The sequence below is a fragment of the Chelmon rostratus genome, chromosome 6, assembly GCF_017976325.1.
Source record: "Chelmon rostratus isolate fCheRos1 chromosome 6, fCheRos1.pri, whole genome shotgun sequence".
NCBI lineage: Eukaryota > Metazoa > Chordata > Actinopteri > Chaetodontiformes > Chaetodontidae > Chelmon > Chelmon rostratus.
In genome coordinates, this window is record NC_055663.1 from 8791331 (window position 1) to 8813103 (window position 21773).

At 42.0% G+C, this 21773-nt stretch overlaps 2 protein-coding genes across 2 annotated transcripts in view; both read left to right on the forward strand.

Annotated features, from left to right (window-relative positions):
• Positions 1-550: 550 nt before the first annotated feature.
• Positions 551-12934, forward strand: cfdp1 (craniofacial development protein 1). Its single transcript, XM_041939487.1, has 7 exons — positions 551-895; positions 1546-1672; positions 2582-2807; positions 3137-3246; positions 5282-5410; positions 10286-10444; positions 11795-12934. Exons 1-7 carry the CDS (start codon positions 826-828, stop codon positions 11883-11885), a joined length of 912 nt encoding a protein of 303 aa, XP_041795421.1. The 5' UTR covers positions 551-825; the 3' UTR covers positions 11886-12934.
• Positions 12935-16342: 3408 nt separating this feature from the next.
• Positions 16343-21773, forward strand: part of bcar1 (BCAR1 scaffold protein, Cas family member) — a 73288-nt gene continuing 67857 nt past the window's right edge. Inside the window, exon 1 of the mRNA XM_041939678.1 lies at positions 16343-16790. Within this exon, the coding sequence (XP_041795612.1) occupies positions 16779-16790 (12 nt within the window). The 5' untranslated portion in view covers positions 16343-16778. The remainder of the gene's footprint in view (positions 16791-21773) is intronic.

The window sequence follows — 21773 nt, forward strand, 5'->3', positions numbered from 1 at the left end:
AAAGATATAATCATTTTACATTTTAAAGATTTTAAAACTATTGAACTACTGAAAAATAAGAGCTCAAAAACTGAACACTGGCAAAAACTATTTTATTATTTAGACATTTCAGATTTCCACCAGTTGTTTAGAAGACCCTGAAAGAGCTTTTTTATTATTATTATTCTTTCCTTAGCCTACATTCTGTTATTTGATCGACAATTTCATTTCTTTTCGTACTGTGGAGTATAGTTACTACTCATTTTACACTGAAGAACGTGTATACATTATGTAGAAATGAAGTGAATTGAAATTTTCGCAATAAGTTCTTAATAACAAAAAAAGGAGCGTGTCGGATTCGCCGGGCTTCCCTGTACCAATATGGGCGCCGCTCCAGTGGAAAGCAGCGGGCAGTGCCGTATCTGTGTGAAATACCTCACTGACACTCCAGTACTGTAGGTGGCGGTAATGCGTCTATACCTGTCGTGTACGTCGCCATTAAAGAAGAAAAGATGAGCGCAGTAGGCGTGTAGTTTGAACCTTTGAGCTTGCCGTCGTTGCCACAGAAGTCACATTGTTTTCCTCATTTGTAGAGACGCTAACTGACAATAGAAGCCTTTTTATACATTTCGCACACTGAAATTATTTGCATCTGTTACATAATTGAAAAGGCAACATTTTACCATATTTCTGTTAGAATGGCGGCATTTATATCCTGTTAGGGTTGCGTTTGTAACGTTGTGAAAGCAGTAAATAAGCTAACAGGGAGCACACTGGCGCCTTGTAACATTTAGCCCCTTTTCATTTAGCTGTACTTCACTGTTAGTCTAAAGCTTTTCCTCCAAAATGATGAACTATTCTGACTACGACTCTGATGGATATTCGTCTAATGAAGATGCAGACTACGTCCCATCAGGTGAGAAGTGTGAACACCTTGCTAGTGGATTTAAGTTGTTCATGAGTTAGCGTTAAGTGTTGTACATGTTGAATTTGTCACGTAAGATGACGAACATTTGCTCACTACAAATGCTTACGTTACCCACTAAACATGCTAAACCAGCTAACGTTAAAGTAAAAAATATTCACGATTTATAGAAACCCCTTAACGTTACGTCCTAACTGGCTTTGAAAGACTGTTCTAACGTCCGTTAAGAAAACGAGTATTTGTTGGTGATCTGCTTCTCAACAAACGAACGTGTCGATAATCATGAAATGGAGCCTGTTGATAATATGGATTGAATTATATTCATCACGACCATTTACTGTACATTTTCAGTTTGGTCGATTGGTTGACTCAGACACAGTTCTGCGTTGACTTTTTCCGTCACCTGAGGAAGAGTTTCGAGCCTGAAGTTACGAATGACACAATAATAATACAGATATTTTCTGCCAGATCTCAAGTAATCAAACTAAATGAACTGAAAGTCAGTGCGCTGTGTTCTGTTGCATTACATGAGACCAAAGTTTGTGTCAAAGAAGAACTTGAATAGCTGTTTCCCAGTTGATCTAAGTGTATTCACATCATGTTCTTCCTTTTTATCTGCTTCCTGTTCTCTTTCTCCTCAGATGATAACCTCAGTGAGGATGACATCAATGAGTGTGAAAAGGAGGACCCACTACACAGGGATGATGATGTGCCACATCCCGACTATGTCAGCAAGAAGAAGAGGAAGAAAATGGACATCAGTGTGAGGTGAGAGGGCTGGGCAGAATCCAGTCAGTCCAGACAGTCCAGAAGAGCACAGTTTTACCAGGACAGAGGAAATGAAACTAAATCTGGATTTCCAGCGTTCTCTGAGACGGGCTTTTGTGAAAGTTTTATCATTTTTATTGCTTGTAAACACCATAGTTTTTTTGTTTTATTTTATTTTATTTTTTTGGAAAAAAATCTTCTAAACACAGAATATTGACCAGAGTTTCTTGACCTTGGATTTGGGACCTCACATGGATTTGCAGATGATTTGAAGATTTCTAAAATGCTGATATTTTTAATACTCTTTTGATATCAAATACTTTCACATGTTATCACATGTAAACTGGGGTCATGACACGGGCAGGGAAATGTTGTGAAATCCTGAAGTAGAGCCATGAATTACTGTCATGATATCACATTAGAATGATTTCAGGTAAAGGACATAAAAGACTTGATAACATACACATTGATGAATGGCCAATGGCCAATCAGAAACCAGTCTAATCCAAATAATGAACAAATGAGACATTTTTATAATATGTTGTGGTCGAATGCTGATTCCAACACTGAAATGCCACCTGGTTTCCCCAGTATGACTTGAGATCATGCAGTGAACATTAAGCCCCAGTTTTCCCATTTTGCTCTGAATCACTGAATAAAGAAACAAAACTTAATTCCCAAAATCTTGGATAAAATACATTTTATCAGCAGGTGTTCTGTGGCTTTTTGTAATTCCCTAACCAGACATGTTCACCATTTTTCTCTATTTAACGATATTCTCCACATTTGCATTGATTGCACCATGTTATCTTTAATCAAAGTTAAAAAAGAGAAATCTTTTCATAATAAAAGAAGATCATGTTAGTGATGACGACCTTTGTTCACGGGTATCCTTGAAAAAATCTGCAGAAAGAAGAAGAGAGGAGTACTGAAAATAGACAAGGAAGAAGAAGGTGGAGGTGATGCGGAAGAGGCACAGCCATCACAAGAAGAGGTGGAAAAACCATCTGAGGTAGAGGATGATGATGCAAGACAGAAGAAAAAATCAGATGACCTCTGGGCGAGTTTCCTGTCTGATGTTGGATCCAGACCCAAAGACTTCACACCTGCCTCACAGTCAAGTACCACACAGAAGGTAAACGTGTTCTAAAGCCAAATGTTTTACTAAGATGATACTACATTTTAAAACATAAACACTTTGGGGGAACCGAACTCTAAACCAAACTTTTTAAAGGTGCTCTCAGGTGATAGTCCTGAAAAGTCATAATACCATATGTAGAGGGTAAAACCCACAAACCTTTAAATGTTTGTTCATTTGTTAGACCCACGTTCATCTGGCCGCTGTATATGAAGTGGCTCAATAATATAGCCCAGGGCATTACTTATCAAACCTACAGTATTTTCTGTACGTGTCTGTAATTTTTCTGTCTCCTCCTTAGACTGATTCTTGTTTTTTACCCTCAGGATGATTCCTCAGGATTGAAGGCTGCTTGTTTGGCAACAGAAAAAAAAGCATCAGAACCTGCTAAAATCACCATCACTAAAGTGTTTGACTTTGCTGGAGAAGAAGTTAGGTATGCCTCTGAATCACCCTCACATTCTGAAAAAAAGCAGTTTTTAAATTTGTTTATTAATCAGTTCGAATTAGCTGTTGGTCCATTTTCACATCGACCAATAGATGGTGCCACACTCACTCAAATGCAGCCTGGATGAGCCAAAGCAGTGGAGCACAGTATGGTGGCAGTGCTCTGTTGCTGGGCTTTTAGTTTTCTGTGTCTCTGTTAGAGCGCAATCTCACCTACAGATTCTTGGGATGGGTTTGTACAGTCATGTGACCACTCAACATGTTCAGCTGATCAGAATTGATGGACATCTTCATCATCATATACAGAACATGACTTGTCTAGAGCAAAAAAATGAAAAACTCGACTCTCCTAGTAACTCAGTCTCAGACAGAAACTTGATTCTCTCTTTTGAAGAGAAGTGTGCCTCTATGCATTCCAATGCTGAGTCTTGTTGTCATAATATCTGTGATGCATCATTTTCATGGAACAGGGAGTTCTACATTGAGTGTGGACTTGTAGTGGCGCATGTTTCCACGGTTTCTGTGTCTTCCAGCCCATTGGGTGGGTGAATGATGAAACCTGTAATCACTGGAAATTGACTCTGGTGCACTGGTGTACAGACTTTGCAGTACATGTAGATATTTGTGTCTTTAGTTTGTTGGTCAGTCATTTCTGCAGTGACAGACTTACCTCTGCAGCGGAGAACCAACCCAGTCTAAAGCACCTTACCTGTAGTGCCACCATCAGGTCAAAATGTAGCCTTATTTTCATGAATTCTGATTAGCTAATTCAAGATCCAAAGAGGATGAATTCTTTTCATTTTACTGACCCCATGACCCAAATTTGTCTCGCACTAATCTCAGACATTTGGCTCTAAGAACAGCGAAATCATCAGCATGTGTTTCATTCATTCTAATACTTAGGTTCATGGGGTGTAATGAACATTTTCAGATTTACATTGCTGAGGACTGGAAAGCAGATTTAAAATGAGCCTCAGCAGCATGTTTGAACCTGTAGTCCAGACCTTTACAATTAATCCTACGCTGTAAGCAGTAATCCTGTGCCTTAATTATGTATAGCTGTCAATGTGAGCAGTTTAATAAGCCCCGGGGACAGACTCCGTTTGCAGTTATGTCCCGATTAATTATCACTGCTCATGACATTTCTTCAATAGGAGTCTCACAAACAGCTGAGTGTTTTTCCCATGAAAACAGTCTAATTATTGCTCTGTAAGATGAACAAACCGTATATCACACAGACAGCCACACCCCAGCAGCCAGAGAGGATGCTAGTTATGTGGCGCGAGTAATGTCCCATCCTAAACGTTTACATCTGAGTGGGCTTTATTTTGAAACCAAATATGATCCCGGGTATAATTGATCTGATTGATTATGCATGACGCTGTGTGCTCTGTAATTACAGAAGCATAAGATTAGTACATGGATGATGGTTGTAACCTACCGTATCCCCAGAGCCGCAGTAAACGCTGGCGGCTCTAATGTGTGAACATGAGACAGTTTTATCTATTATCATCTGATATTTCAGATGGTATCCAGACGTCCATCGCCTTCGCCTGCTGTTGCCTGCGTGGCTTTTCAGCTTCTCCTTGGAGCAGAGATATGTTTCTCTTGCCGGGGACGAGACTCGCCCTTTCAAAATGCTCTTCCTCATCATCTACTGCGATGTGTGCTCTGTGTAATTATGGCTGCATATAATTAGCATACATAACAGGGAAAGCCTTTCCATTTTGCCATGATGGATGCAAGTGGTTGTGGAGTCTGTGCAGCGATGATGTTCCCAGAGGGTGCAGTGGTTGCTCCTCATATAGCTTTTTCCTATCTAACCCCACAGTGAGACACAGACAAATGTGTGTGTGTGTGCGTGCGTGCGTGCATGTGTGTGGAAAGGCTAGTAACATCACCATATACTTGCTGTTTCAAACTGCTATATAGACATACATAGACTATGTACTGTAGCAGTTCCTATCCATCTGCTGTTATTTTTCCATTCAGAGTTTAACACACTGTCCATGTCTGTGTGTCAGGGTCAATAAAGAGGTATCAGCAGACTCCAGAGAAGCTAAGAGTTATGTGAAGAGCCAGAACACCGAACAGAAGAGTGAAGACAAAGAGAAGAGCTTATCAGCCAGCGAACCACCTCTTCCTGGCCCCAGGTACACACACACACACCTTTACACATAACATTCACCCTCCACACCAACATGTACAAATTACTAACTTATAACTACTACTACTACTAACTAATATAGGACAGTGCATGTTGTCTTTAGGGATTTAAGTTATTCATGGCTGTGATGGATTTCTGTCAGGCCATGTATGCGATCAGTGCAATGACAGACTGGCCATCTGGAGCACCTGCAGTTTTCCAGGTGGGCCGCTTGTCAGTTTGGGCCGATGCAATGCAAAATAGACATATTTGAGTTGAAGTTGACAGGTTTAAGTCCCTTGAGGCTGATGCAGTCAAATGTTTTAAAATAAGAAATTATTGATTTGGCGCCAGTGACACACAGTCATCTGAGTGCAGTGAGCCTGAAGACACCTGCAGCAGAGAGGAGAGAGAGCAGCCTGTTGAGCCCAGCGATACCAGTTCAGCTGTTAGTCAACTAGCTGCAGCTGAAGTAGTACAGACAAAAGACAACAGCGATAAGATAAGCTAGCTGGCTATTTAGCTATATCAGGTGGCTTTTGTTGAAACATGTTTAACTTTTCATAAAGTCGATGAGCTCATCAATCACAGCCCAGGATGGGGGCACGACATTACAAAAAGGCTGGCATAATACAGTAAACGTTTGAGATGTTGAACCTCTTGTCATGCACGAATGGTTATGATTATTGACAAGTTGGTACGTAGCTTTAACAAATTGCGGGCTGTTGTTTTGTTTTGTGCAATGAAGGGACAAAACCTACAAAAACGATAAATGTTGGTTGTGTTTGGGGGTTACGCGACTTAGGAATCCCGCTACCAGGTGATAGGTAGCTAATTTGTATTGGCACACTGTCTGCTTGAATGTAGGCTGCCATGATATGCATTATCATCTCTTTAACGACGTTGATTTTGTCGCACTTCATGTGCTATGGATGCATCACCTTCTTCAGCCATCCATATGTTGAAAGCAGCCATGAGTGAAGTGTCTCTGTCGCCCCAAACTGGGGCTAGCCTACTTATCAACCATGTCAATTTTAAGATGGAAATTCCCTGTCTGTGGTCAGTCAGGATCACAGATTGATTTCTATGTTTATTTCTTATTAACTTCCCAGCTGATGCCTTGAGATGTTGCTTCAGTATATTCACATCATTTTCCTTCCTCAAGCTGCCATCTATTTAAATATGTAGTGTTTGGCATTATAACAAGATACATAAAAACATGTACAGTATGTAGATGGCTGATTATTTGTGAGAGTAAAGACTCAAACTTTGCAAAAAAGAAGTATCAGTTTTATTTCATAAGTTGAAAGCAGCATTGATATTACGTTAAATTAAAGCTGGCAATAGAAAAGCTGTTCTTTCCTTTAGTATTTGAGTAAAGTGTAGAGTCTCAGTCCAGCAGTGGTGGTCTCTGTGTGTGGGGGGACACTAATTTAGTACTGCCATTCAGACAGTGCAATGGAATTTCCCTTTGTGTGTGCGTGCGTGCGTGCATGCTTTTTTCCCTACTTCTTTTAATACCTTTTGTTGCCATGGTAATAAATGATTTGGGGATGGGCACATCTTCCCTCCAAAACCCCAGACAGGAAACAGGAAATCATCTTCCAACAGACAGGAAGTACAGTGTGTCCACAAGCTATTTCCTATTTATCTCAGTCCTGTGTGTGCGTGTGCGTGAGTTTGTTTGTGGCGCGCATGCATGTGTGAAAAGAAGGGACACCCAGCACAACTGTTAAGAAGCAGCAGCACCACTCCCTCATTAATTAACCTAACCACACACACACACACACACACAGAAACCATGATTTTTAGGCTGTACTGTAGTTGATTCCATTTTTAGCATCAAATTCTTCAATTCCGTTCATGTTTTCTGCTTCACGTAAATCATAGGGCCCTACTGGAGAGGTAAGTGTGTGTGTTTGTTACAGATTGAGATAATGCTGTTATGTAATGTGACAATGGCAGTGGTGTGTTTACTACAGTACAGAGGGGTCTGTGGCTGACAGAGGGAGGGGTGGAGCAGCAGGCTTTCTTCAAAGTTTTATTGTGCAATGAAAATGTTGAAATCAGCAGCGCACAGCATTTCAAAATGTGCTTATTAAAATGAATTGCCGTGTGAAGCTTCTTTTAACGTTGTGATGTGAATGACCCAGTGTTAAAGGACTATTACAAACATTGTGGGAGATATTCAGATTGATATCAGTAACATGTCTGTGGTTTCAGTACTGAGCTGGATGAGGATGTTGTTAGCCTAGCTTAGCATAAAAAATGGAAGGTGTACAAATTTCAAAAATACACCTACCAACACCTCTAAAGCTCACTAATAAACACATCTCTTTAGTTAAATCCTTACACAAACAGAGATGTAAAAAGTCATTCTTTCCTGGCAAACAGCGTTGAATTTGAGCTTTCAGGATTCTTGCTGTGGAAACATTGTGCCAAAAGTCACATATTTTTCTGTCTTTTTAAGACAGATTTTTTGTACTTGTATTTGTTTCTGAAGCATGATGTATTAGAAATATGTGTATTTGCTTGATACGTTTGTATTTACAAAATAAAAGCACTTGTTAATGATGTTTTGTATTTGCAAATCACACTGTGACTTAGTTAATCATAGGGCGTTTGTAAAACATGTTGTGTTTGTTTGTTATGAACTGGAATGAAATTAGCCCCATATCCAGCAGCTGGCTTTGCTGTGTGTGGTGAAGCACTCAGGGTAGATACTGAACAGAACAGGAGCTGGAAAGGACAGACAAATATCCTGAACAAGTTTGACATTTTCGCCTTTGGTTGAGCATCACTGCATGAGCAAAACAAACATCACAGTGCATTTTAAGTGCACTAATATGAGGGTCTAGTGTATGTATTTATGAGTACAAACATAAATAAAACAAGAATGCGATCATTAGCTAATCCTTTTTGACATGCACTCAATTAAAAGCAGCTCAGAGACAATATATTTAATGTTTGACCTCATCAACTTCATTGATTTTTGTAAATATCTGATTATTCTGAATTTGATGCAACAACACATATCAACCAAGTCAGGACAGGAGCAACAAAAAGACTGGGAAAGTTGTGGAACGCTCCCAAAACACCTGTTTGGATCATTCCACAGGTAAACAGGTTGATTGGTAACAGGTGATAGTATCATGATTGGGTATAAAAGGAGCATCCTGGAAAGGCTCAGTCGCTCACCAGCGAGGATGGAGCGAGGTTCAACACTTTGTGAAGACATGAGTGTATGAAGGATGTTACTACATGGGCTCAGGAACACTTTCTAATACCACTGTTGGTAAACACAGTTCGTTTAAAAATGATTTCTTTCTGTTCCTGTTTACATTTTACACAGCGTCCCAGCTTTTTTGGAATCAGGGTTGCAATTGTGGAATACCAAAATGACTAGTGTTTAAATTCTTCACAGTAATTAACACAGTCTGTATGCTGGCATGCAGCAGCAAATGGAAAAGTCCAGACTGCTGAGGTCTCCAGTGGAATCACAAGATGATTGATGGCTTTTTCTTTAAAAGAGTCACTCTTTGTACAGTATACACCACTTCACTTATACTGTACCCATGTATACTGTATAATTTCTGTCATAACATTGGTGGTGTGAGAGACCAACAGTGAATGAAAGTGTGATTGTCAGCAAGCTTAAAAACTTATAGCTGGGAGGGAAAAATTCTGAGCAGTAAAAAATATTTTGTTACGATGCTAAACTCTAAATTCAGTTTGTGTATTTTTTTATTGTGATTCAGGTAAGGGTTGGGGTCATCACTTAGTTGTGATGATTAGGGTTAGGGGCTAGGGACTGCATTATGCCAGTGAGGGCCCTCATAATTATAGACAGACAAATGTGTTTAAGTGTGTGTGCGTGTAAATGGGACATTACATTAGCAGCTTGTCATACTGGCCTCTTTATAGAGTGGAGCACCATATAAACAGAACCATTAATCACACGCTTCAGTAGATGGATGGATGCTGAGCCAGGTTGTTTTCTACCTCTGCATGTCTTTAATGTTTTCTGTACAGCTGTAGAGTTATTGGCTTGTACCAGTGCCGGTTCATGTGCACACTCCATGTGCCATGCATGCACAACATGTCCTTCCACTTGTTCGTACTTTGCTGTGGCTGATGCAGCTAGTTCTGAAGATCTCCAGATCCTCCCCTGAAGAGACTCGGAGTCAGACCAGCAAAACAAAAAAACACCTCCGATTGTCACATCGCGAATTAAGACATTCGTCAGAAATGTGTGGTCGCAGTGGAGTGGCTTTAAGTTAAGATCATACATTTTCATCTACCCCTTGTTCAAGAACCTTGCAGTCTCTGCCTGTTGTATAGTCTTACAAGGCTCTGTGACAAAGTAGTTTGGTCTAAAAACACTGAAATACGTCTCTGTCACACACAAAATATAACTCTATAATGCCTGTTTCTGTTGTCATCGGTTACCTGGTTTCTTTTATGGACTTATTGATTGATTGAGACAACAAGACAAAACACTGACAAAACGACACAAGGAAGGCAAGATCAGTAAATACAGGCTAGTTAGCTAAATCTCACAGGGAATAACAGAAAGATAAAAAATCTACGCTGATGACTACTAATTTTTACTGCTTCCAATGATGCAAGGATTACTAGGATTAACATAGAATAGTTTTTTCAATTTGTAATTGTAATAATTTGTGATTATTTACATAAGGGATGCCTGGTTGGCATTAGAGATGTGCAGCTGTTGGTTGGTGCTTTGGAATAATTCCTGTTTCGTTCATGTGATATTTAATTGTTGTGTGTGTAGGAGAAACGTGCTTCAGCCAGTGTTGTGTGTCACCTTATGTTTGGGTCTTCAGTGTGTCACCTAAGCTTCCCCCTCTTGTGTTTGCAGTGCAAAGCGCCCTACAGGCATGACGGGTATCCTGAGTCGCATCGGGGGAAAGAAGCAGAAAATGAGCACGCTGGAAAAGTCCAAGATGGACTGGGACGCTTTTAAATCAGAGGAGGGCATCTCAGAGGAGCTGGCCATCCACAACAGAGGCAGAGAGGGGTAAGAGACTGTCTTCGACTGTTGCGTCAGTAACATTCACATTCAGGCTATATGCCACTGTGAGGGTGTGACATTGCCTCCATGAAGCAGAGGAAGACTGGCAATCACAACCAGAGACTGAGATATTAGCCTAAATGTAAGCATGTACCACCCAAACTGTTTGAAGACTGAACCAGGAATATCACAGAGCAATACAGTGGCCATCTGTATGGCAACTGTCCAACCAAAGCTCAGTAACTGTAACAAGGCTCTGGCAGACCTGTCAAGCTTCGCATTTCTTTACATGTCGAGGTGGTGATGATGAGGTGTGCTTGAGGCCTTAAGAAGAGCGATACTCCATGTCTCAAGAGTTTGGATGGTGGGGTCTTTTTTGGAGTCTTTCAAAAAAATAAAACACAAGAGAAAACTTGAGGAAAGGAGGAAACTTTCTTTATCTGCTCTATTGTACGCTGCCAATGTTAGCATGCCTGGCTTACTAGCTTACTCCCTACAGAAGGAGCTAAGGCTGTCAAATTGGCCAAAAATGACACAAAACACATACTGAGAAATTCCGCTGTAAAGGGTTACACACTATCTGTCTCATACAAAAACTACACTAGATTTTCAACATTTTATACACTGAATCCTTGTATTTTTGTATATTTATTATTGAATATTGTTCACTTTTTCATATAGTCTATTCATTTACTCTGCAAATTGGTGACAGTTCCATCCTACACTAGACCTTTGTGTAAAGTCAGTAATCACGAAGTGCTGACATGGCTCAACCACAGCGAGCAGGCCCGATGGAAAACATAGAGTTTTTAATTATGAAGTAGCAGCTGGAAAGAAGGGAGTGTAAATGGAGGGAAACATTGTTCTATATGAGACAGAATCGTGCTGTAGTCAGGATGGATGGAGGGAGGGAGCCAATGGAAGACTGGCTACCCCAGGGAAATAACATGAGTCTGTGCTGTATGCACTCTGTTAGCTCCTTCGTTGTCATTCTGTGCCACGCACGCACACACGAGCTCTGACACCATACTTAACATGTACTAACCTCCAACCAAGCAGAAGGATGGGGGCTAATTTAAAAACACTCACACAACGGGGACTCTCAAATCGTTGTACATGCACACACGGCAGAAAATTTGTGGAACTGTGGCCTATGCTGCAGCGGAAGAAGTAAAGGGAGGTGTGTGTGTGTGTGTGTGCGCGCGCGCTTGCGTGCGCGTGTATATGATGAGCACATTGCTTCTATACTCTTTGCCCTTAATTGTGCTCGTTTGTATTTTATGTTTGTTATGATAAAAGTAGATCTAATGTCTCTAATCTCTTTCTGTGTGTGTGTGTGTGTGTGTGTGTATTTAGGTATGTGGAGCGGAAGAACTTCTTGGAGCGGGTCGACCACCGCCAGTTTGAGTTAGAAAAAGCAGTGCGACTGAACAACATGAAACAATGACACTGACTGACGACACACACACACACCCATACACACACGCGCACACACACACACACACACACACTGAGAGAGGTGCACAGATCTAGTGACAGAGTTGCTATTCCCCCAGTAAAGCGAGCTGAAACGGCCGCTGTGGGTCGAGTCTATTTCAGGATGGGGATATTAATAGGTTGAGTTTGTGGAACGGCGGGGTGTTGAGTGCTCTCATCCTTGTGAGAACCAGTTAGTTTCAAACCTTCACACAGAGGACCTCTTTTTTTATTTTCCTTTTTTCAAGTGATTCTTGCTTGTCCGACTCCCTCGAAGGGCTGATTTAAGTCAGGGGCTTAGTTTGAATTTGATGAATCCTAATAAAAAGATCAGACATTGTCATCCAGGAACAGGTCTTGCTCTAACGCCAGGTGGAAAGGATAAGAGCCATGCTCCTCAGCACAGAAACACAAGACGGCAGGATAACTGAACCATGACGCTGTCTGATGTTCAAGCTCCTGCTCATAAATAATTTCCCTTTTTACTTTGAGAAATCAAGTCTTCTCTCTCAGTTTGGTACGTGGACTAAACACTGTAATATTCATTAGCTTTAGCAACTGTCGCTACGAAGAAGACTGAAATCAGAGCTGTTCCAGCATATTATATAAATCTAAAAGTGAATTGATTCCAGTTGCTAAATTTATCCAGTGAGTTCTACAAAGCTCGACCTCTGAACTTCACCCCACCATGAGCTGCTTGGCAACTCGATTTGATATTTCTTACCTCGTTCTCTGGTACTCACATCTAGTTTTGAACCTTTGAAGCTTTTTCAGTGAAAGAAAACTGTTGCAACGGTCATATTATTGTTATGGAAAACGCCCAGCCCCCTACACAACATTATGCAGTGCTGATGGTTAAAGCCCAGTGTGTATTTGGGCAATTCTGAAACAAAGAGAGGAAGCGTGGGGAGAGGGATTGATGTGAAAGAAGGAGAGACAACGAGAGGCAGATTTGATGTCCTGTTAGTTTTTCTGTGATACAGTTCTCTGTTTATTCATGTAAATATTTAATATCCAATAAACACAAACTGATCATTTTAAGTATGGTAGTTTATTTATTTTTGTTTGCTGAAACCTCAGACTGTTTGTTGAAGAGCTCGGTCATGCACCCTCTCAGCTCGCCTCTCTTAAGCTAGCGAACCCAACAGCTGCTACCAAGTACAGTTAGCTTGTGTTAGCTGGAGCAACGACAATGCCGATGTTATTCTGGATCAAACAAGTGGAGGTGGCTGTAAATAGACACAGTAACTCGCCCACCCTTAACTTGCCGACAGTGTCTGGTCACACCGAAAGCAAGAGACTACTGAGCCCTCCACTTCCTCTTCAGCCCAGACTGCCAAAGACCACAATGACACCAGTAGAAAAAGGCACAATTGTCATAACAAAACATGATAGAAAACATTACCAACGTTAACACGCATTGCACAGACAAGATTATAAACCTGCTTCAGGAAACCTGTTTTCATTTCGTCTCTTACTGATTAATTTAGAAATAAACCAACTAATTGATGCTCCATCCTGTGGTGGCCTGGCTGAGCCTGGTGGCAGTGATTGCTGTAGGGAATCTGGGCATGTGAAAAGATACAGAGAACAAAGCTTTTCACATCCCAGTGCCCAACAGGATGGATGCTGCATCAAAGAAATATGTAGCAGAGCTGAGACACATAAATCCACACACCGTCAGAGGGATAATAATGCTGTGTGACGTTTCCAGCACAAGGCTGTTCCTCAAACTTCTGATGAATTATAGACTGTATAAGAATTAGGACAGAGGACAGAGCCACTGTCTCATCACCCATTGGTTTGTGGACTACAGTTTTGAAGCCTCCACTTTGGTATTATGGCTGTCACCATCTTGGGTTTTTGGAGCCAGATGTGACCTTATTTGGACGAGAGGGTGGAGCTGCCATGTGTACGCATTGCTATGCCTCTATCCTAAATGGAACTGAGAACCTGAGGAATTGTCAGTCACAAGGTAGCCACACCCTAAAGCATCGCCTGTTTTATTTTAAACTACATGGGACCAATGTTTACAAAAATGAACATCATACTGTATGAAAGACTGACACCATCAATCCATTAAGAAGATATTTACCGAGGTCTTACATCAAGTGAGAAGTACACAAGATTGCTCTTCCGCAATCTTGCTTCTTTCCTGGGTGCAGGTTTTTGTAGCAGCAAGAAGTGTTTTCCTCCTGCCTTTTGATGGTGCTACATTGATTCGTTTTTCCTTGACATAAACCAACTGTGAATACCCATTGCACAGTTTTCTCCTATATATTTCTTCTTTTTTTTAATGGAAAACTGATAAAACTGATCATTTCAGGGCCAATTTGTGAACACCCAATCTTACCCTTTGGCACAACATAATCCCTCACAGTGTAGCATATTCTGCCTCCAGAATGCTGTACGTATCCTGAGTAAAGCAGCTCCATTACAGTTTAAAGACAGAACCACTCTCAACAGTTGCCTAAAAACAGCTTGTGATTATACTAAATCCTTCCGTCCACACACACACACAGACAGATAGTGGGATTTTTATGGCGTAGGGCTGACTGGGGATTATCCTCACACATGTTCGCATACAGCTAATCATGATTGAAGGTGTCTGTAGGAGTGCGTTGCCATAATTTTATTCTAGAGTCTGAAACAGCATTTACATCATCGTGGGACGATAAAACTCCACTCCAATCAAAACGTCTCAGCAGAGGCAATTCACTCTAATGCTTATCCATAGACAACCAGGGGAGCGGAGGTAATCTCTCATGATGATGGAATCAGTCAATCAATACAATATAAAATGCAATATATTAGGGATGAACCAATGATTAGAATTTACCAAAAGGCTATCAGCACAGTGCATCAATAAACTGATCTTTCCACCTCAGTCTCTGCTTTCATGTTTTATTTTATTTACACGATAGCCAGAGGGCTGATCATTTGAACATGAATCTGGTGCTGTAATTATTTATGTGATATCTCAACCCTCACTACATCGCTCACATGTGCACCCTGTAGCAGCGCAGTGAGTCTCATTTAGACCTTGAGTCATGAAGGTTTGTTTTTGTCTTCGTGCATTTGAGAATTTCATTCGTTGACGGTGTAGAAGACATGCATCAAATGACAAAATGTATCTCATTATCCATGACATCACCCATGCGTTTTTAAAGGGAGAAGCGGCAGCCTGGATCTGGTCACCACCATCTATATCTGTTACTGGGGCCAAAAATGTGAAGAGCTTAGGGGGTCAGAACAAACAACCACCACAGCTGTCACTGTGACACCTGTCAATCAAGCAAACAACTTTCTCACCTCCCTAATCTAATCTGAGAGGAAGATCACACATTTCTACTGGAACTGTGGTGTGCCAAACATATTACTGTGTAACTGACGGAGGTGCACGCATGAGTGACATAGAAGTGTGTGAGGTGTGTGGGTTGAAATAGCTGCTGTTATTTCAACCACAACAGGGAGCCCAGAAGACACACACACACACACACACACACACTCAAAGAGAGCTCAGCAGGGCCGCCAGGGCCCAACTATTTATACCACACATTATCCTCACAATCCATCTATTCTACGTATCATTATGACTTGCTGTTATCAGAGGTGTGTTCACAAATAAAAAACCTTTCACTGTCAGTGTCACTGTGTTAAAACGATCAAATCTGCCCCACTTTGTGAAAATGAGCACAAGCGTGTGGCTGAACACCTTCTGACGGTGACTGCAGAAACAGCTGCAGGTCAGAGGAGGGATGCTCCAGAACAGAGGTCGCCCAGCATGTCTGTAGCAGCCACTGTAGACGCTGTTCCAGGCAAATTGACATTTCAGCTATTTAGTTTGCAAATCATGTAGCTGTGTGTGGAATGAATAATGTAACTGTCGTGCAAATGAATGCAGACCTGATGTTCACGGTGATGGAATGAAAAGGTTCCAGATCTTGCTAATAGATTTTCTCATTGTAAGGAAAAAGGCTGCTTTACTCCCATTGCATTTTGTGTTCTTTTATATTCATCTTCATATTTTAGAACATACTGTATAGTATCTTATGGCTCAGTACTGCAGCTGCACAGTGGACTGTACATCTCAGCTTGTAAGGTGCATGGTGTAGTGTACAGTGCATTAATATGTACAGCATGATCTGCAGATGTGTTGTCTGTGGGACAGTGTGAAAAAAGCCTGTAAATGATTTGTAGTAAATCGTGCAAAACTACTGGCATGGTCCTTTAAAGGCTGGATCCAAAGACTGCCCCAGGGGGTACCATGCTGTGGATTTTTTGTAAATTGTAGACTTGTGAGTGTTTGTAGTGAGACGGTCTCTTTAAGGCTGGACTGGTTCACCCCTGTGGAGGGACGGCAGCGGGCGGCAGTCAGCGGCAGAGGCGGCGCTCCCCTCCCGCTCACTGACGGTACCGCTACAGACCTGTCAGCACACGGTGGAAGTGGCCTGACCTCCCGAATCATCCGCGCGTCGTTTGTTAGCTTTTATCCAAGCGTTTCTGAACGAGTCCGCGAAGAAATCCGCGAGAGAAGAGGCGGCAAGGGGAAGGCGGAGGACGCAAGAGAGACGGCCGGGTCTGCCGGACACTCGGGCGGCCGCGCTGCCGCTGCCGCAAAAAAAGCTGCTCCTGCCGCAGACGCAGCCGCGCTCACACGCTCCAAACTCAACCACTTCCTCCAGCTGGATGTTTGCCTTCCCTGCAGACTTCACCATGGAATGGACCAAGGAGGACTGACACCGGGGGAGTCGTGAAGAAAACCTCGTTCTTTTGGAAAAGTAGCATCTGGGAGAGGAAAAAAAGAGAGACCACCGTGCGTTTTTAAAGCCAGGAGCTGAGGAGAGTGACAGCGCCAGCAAAAATGTCTGTCCCTGTAAGTATGTGAGCCCCGAGGCTCAGGAGACACTTTGTTTCTGGCCTTCAGTGTTTCGGAGAAGCCGTGCAGATGCGGGTCTTCTGCGTGGCAGAGCGTGTGGAGCTGCGCTCCGGTCCAGCACACACCCAGTGACACACCAAACTGCGTTCAGGAAAATGTCAACTTTCACAACTGCTATCAGCCTGTTTGTCATTAGAGTGGCGAGCTGCTGGAAACCAGTTCTAACAATGTGCAGTGTGTAGGGGTGAAGTGCTGCTCTTGCTTTGCCATAACTAAGTCGATTGATGTACAATCAGCTAGCTGCTGTGCAGCTCTGCTCGTTAGTAATGGAGCATTAATCTGCCAGCTTTGTGAGTGCTCTTTGGTTTAAGGCCACACACTGGCTCCATAGTGACAGAGCTTTTCTTGGCCGGCCTGGATTGTTCACAAATTAGACATGCAAAACTACCGCCTGAGTGTGTTCTGTGGATGAATTCACGTCTATGTTGCTTTTAGACACAGTCACAGATGTTTTAGTGCAGCCTGCTGATGTTGGAAACGCTCTTGATGGAGCTTGTTGTGTTGTTCTTTATCACATTCCTAAGATCTGTTTCACAGCTTCTGCCTGGAGGGTCTAATGGAGGGCTGCGTGTGTGTGTGTGTGTGTGTGTGTGTGTGTGCGTGCGCGTGTCAGTCCTGCCTGTCTGGACACAGCTACGCAAATGTAATGCATAGTAAAAGGGCTTCCATTATTAGTAATGCACAAAATCTCATCTGGTAACTGATGAATTCCTCTGACCTTTTGGATAATAATAATAATAATAATAATAATAATAATAATAATAATAATAATAATAATATACTTAAGTTCATCAACAGTTTAGTCGTGTCTAGTTTCAGAGTTGACCTGTTATCCTTCAACTGTCATGTTGTATGCACAAGCGGATGTGCACTCCTTAAAACAGTGCTCTATTATGTCTTGATTGATTGCTAATGCATCAGTTTTTTTTCCATTGGGATTTCACACTGAATTCACTAGTGCCTGCACATGTTTGTTCTTGCATTTTTGGTGCCGCAGGCATTTACAGCTTTCTTGGAATATGCTGTCAATATGTGGATGGCGAAACAGAAAGGCAGAAGCTGTGATGTAGAAAGGGATGCGCTCAGAGTGTATCTCATGCATCGAGTGTGTGTGTATGGATGATTCCTCTTAAGCCAGTTTATGAAGTCAGCTCCCATCCTCTCTGACAGGAGAGTGAGACAGACAGGCAGAGGGTCGTGCCGTCTCCCCAGCAGGGAGGACACAAGTAGGTCGGCATCCTCCAAAGTTTGTCAGCTCACAGCAGTGTGAAAGTACACATGGTACCAAATGTTTCATGTAGTTTCTGAGAAATCGCTGCAAACTCTTACCCCATTGCCATAATCTAAAACTGATCCAGAAATCCAAAAGTGAATTGAGCCTGTGTGCTCGGTTTATCCAATAAGTTTTATAAAGCTTAACTTGTAGTTTCACTCCTCCCTTAGTTGCATGGCAATAGATTGTGATTCATGGTGCCCAGGTGAATTATAATAGCTTTGGTCATCCCTCAATATTTTGTCTAGCTCCATCTTTCAGGTCAAATTTTCTGTCTGTCCACTAGATTTGTTTATGACGAAATACCTGCCAAACTGATGTTCCTATCAGCCTCAGCTTTACTTTGTGGCAAAGCATGCTAACACACTAAACCAACCTGGTGAACATGGGAAACTTTTCACCAGTTTAATATCCGCATGCTAGCATGCTGATGTTAGCAGTTAGCTCCAAGCACATCTGTGCCTAAGTACAGCCTTGCAGAGCCGCCATCATGGCTGCACACTTATAGTCTTGTTTAGTGGTCATGTCATTTGTAAACTTCAGTTAATAGTCAATACTCTGTCAATACTCAGTCTCGTGCCAAAAAATGCAGTTGTCAGTCAAGTCCAGATGGAAAATCCACTATCTACATTACCAAGTAAAACTTGAATCATCTTTAAACTGCAGTGTAATGCTAATGACCCAAAAAAGAAATTGTCACACTTACACTGAAATAGGGCTGCAGTTAATCAATTATCATAGTTGCTGAATAATATTCTTTTGATCAGTTAATATATTATTCAACCAATTATTTCAGTTCCTCTCTGATGATTTTAATCCGTCAGTGTATGATACAGGATATTTCCTTTTTTGTGTTGGCTGTGTGTTTGCTATGCAGTCTGACCAGCCAAAGAGGCTGCACTTCTGGACTGGACTGTCAGCTGATTGGATAGTTGAAAGTGCAGTGAAATGCCATTGGTTGTTTGCTTTTTTGATCTCTATAAAAATTTGTATGAGTAACTTAAGGGCTGTAAAATGTGAATAATAATCAAACTGGATTTGATGGTGGTGATGGTGGTTCAGCAGCAGGTTGCCATGGTTATGGAGAAATGACACAGTGTTTACCTACTGTGATAGTAGGCTTACTGAAGGGTGTGCGTGTACACACTGTGTATTTGCTCACCGGAGAAAGGTAGCGTGAGGTGTGCGTCTACTCTGTTATTCTGTCAACTTGTTCTGTCGCCATTGATGACATCATTAGTGACATCACCACGCCCTCAGTATCAACCAGTGACCTCCTAGTTTCCACAGCAACCGTTGCCATGATCCCACTCACCTGGTCAATGTCACATTTATCTGTGCCGTCTCTCCCCTCACGCACACACACACACACACTCATTCACTCAATCTCTCTCACTCTCTCTGTCCCTCAGCCGGGCTTTCCATGACGTACGTCAGCATGGCAGGTTTATTCCTGCGAGCAGAGTGTGTGTCTGCGTGTTTGAGCGGCTGAAGCATGTTAAACCGAGCGTGGCTTGATATGCTGTTCAAACTGAAATGGGGTGTTTGTCTGTTTGACTGTTTTGCTTATGTGTGGAGGGTAACCTGCCAGACTGTGGCTGGAGACTCTTGCAGTGTGTGTGAGGGCAGTGAAGTAGGGCTTCAACATGGCAACAATCATAATCACTATTATTTTGGTCAAAGTGAGGACAACATTATTTAACAGGAGTACTCATAAACTTTGGAAACATCATGCTCTCAGTGGCACACCTTATGCACACATACACATATGCAGGCACTGTCTCACTCTTCCAAATGATTTGTGCGAGGGACTGCCATCGTCCCCTGCTCTGCTTGCTTCCTAACTTAAATTCACTGTGTACGAGTGTGTTTGTGCGCTCACTGTGTGCACCTGTGCGCCATGTGATGTCTTCCTGTCTAACAGCCTAATTGGTTTTGCCTTTCTTGTTGACCAAAGGCTCTGTTTCTGTCATCTTGGCTCGAGCTGAACTAGACATGCCGCAGCCTGGCTGAGAGTGAGCTGGGGCTTATGAGGAGGGGTGAAAGCGAAAGAGGTGTGTTGGGTTTATAAGACAAGACAAAACGAGAGCATCATTGCGAAATGGAATGTAGCACATTAATCGTTTGATCTTGATTAGCTTCTTTTCGTAATCCTTGGAACCCAGAATTGTAATTGAAAATAAAATGTAATTCATCTCTCAGCCCTGCAGGGGAGGCTCAGATATACACAGAATTTGAAGATTGTAGCCTGGTTTATATGAGCTCAGACACGAGGTGTTTGTACGTCAGACGTGCACACAGACACATTAGTAGAGGTGCTTGTACACAATCTGCATTGAACTTTGGAAGGTTTTGACACCTGAAGTTCATACCTGATGTATGCATGAAATCATAATGGAAAATGTGGAGACTGTCACATGAAGCATGTATTATTCCAGATATTCCAGTCCTGGTACATCACATAAAGTAAGTGAGTGGTGGGCTGCTGGAAGAATACATCACCCCGCTGAAATTATAGTCCCGCAATAAATGCTGTGAATATAATCCCACATGAAACAGGTAAAAGCAGCACGTCTTTACCCTTGAGGAGCTTAAGCATTCTGTATTCTATAGTTTGACTGAAGGACTGAAACTAATTGATTATTAAAATAGTTGCCACTTAATCTTCTGTTGATCAACTGAGCGATTGTTTAATTGTTTCAAGCCTATTATGTTTTAATTATGGTTATTATTCAAAAATAGCACATTTTGAATAATGTGTGGAAAATCCACTCTCTTATAAATAATTCTCAAAAGTTCAGTTAAGACCTGTGATCATCTTTTGTTAGCGGAGAAGGCAGAAACTCTTACAGAGGTATTCATTTGGCAAGCAGCCTATAAACTACTGACTATACTAAATAAGCACTGCGTCGATGCAACAAGCATGAAAAAGTAAATATTATATACATATATGCTGTCAGTACTGTCTCATACGATAAATGAAGAAATAAAATCCCTTTGACGACGTTTTATTTGACAGATGCTGTTTCAGTGAGCTAAAACACTGAATGATGTGTTGATTATAGTGAGCAACATGGCCACTGTAGAGTGTGTTGGATGACAGAGAGGAGAAGAGGTTGAAGTGTTTGTCATGCTGAGTGTGTTTTCTCCTATTTGCCTCCTCCGTGTGTGTGTGTGATCTCTACATGAATACATAAATTCAGCTTTTAAACTGAGTGAAGGCAAAAGTGTTTATACATTCATGAATGCACGCGTGACACAGGTGTGTGTGTGTGTGCGTGCGTGCGTGCGTGCGTGCGTGCGTGCGTGCGTGCGTGCGTGCGTGCGTGTGTGTTACATGCATTCAGGACGTACACATAAACATGTAGGGTTGGTGGGGTTTCCTCAGGCTGTATACAGGGATTGCTGGGCCGGTGCAGTAATAGCATGATTGTGTGTATGTGCGTCTGCGATAGTAAAGCTTTCCATTTTCATATTAATCATCGCTACTTAGAGAAAGAAGCCCCTCCTCCCATCTCAACACATGCACACCCACACAAACTCACACACACACACACACACACCTCGCATCTCAATTTCCCCCAGCTCTCCGTGTTCTCGGCAGGGAGTTGCTAGGGGCAACAAGAGGGTCTGCTCAGTGTGTCAGT

Excerpts from the sequence above, each read along its gene's own strand:
- cfdp1 (XM_041939487.1), top strand. The coding sequence starts at position 826 with ATGATGAACTATTCTGACTACGACTCTGATGGATATTCGTCTAATGAA. Across the intron at positions 1,673-2,581 it reads AAAATGGACATCAGTGTGAG|AAAGAAGAAGAGAGGAGTAC; the intron begins GTGAGAGGGCTG and ends AAAAATCTGCAG. Across the intron at positions 3,247-5,281 it reads TTTGCTGGAGAAGAAGTTAG|GGTCAATAAAGAGGTATCAG; the intron begins GTATGCCTCTGA and ends TCTGTGTGTCAG.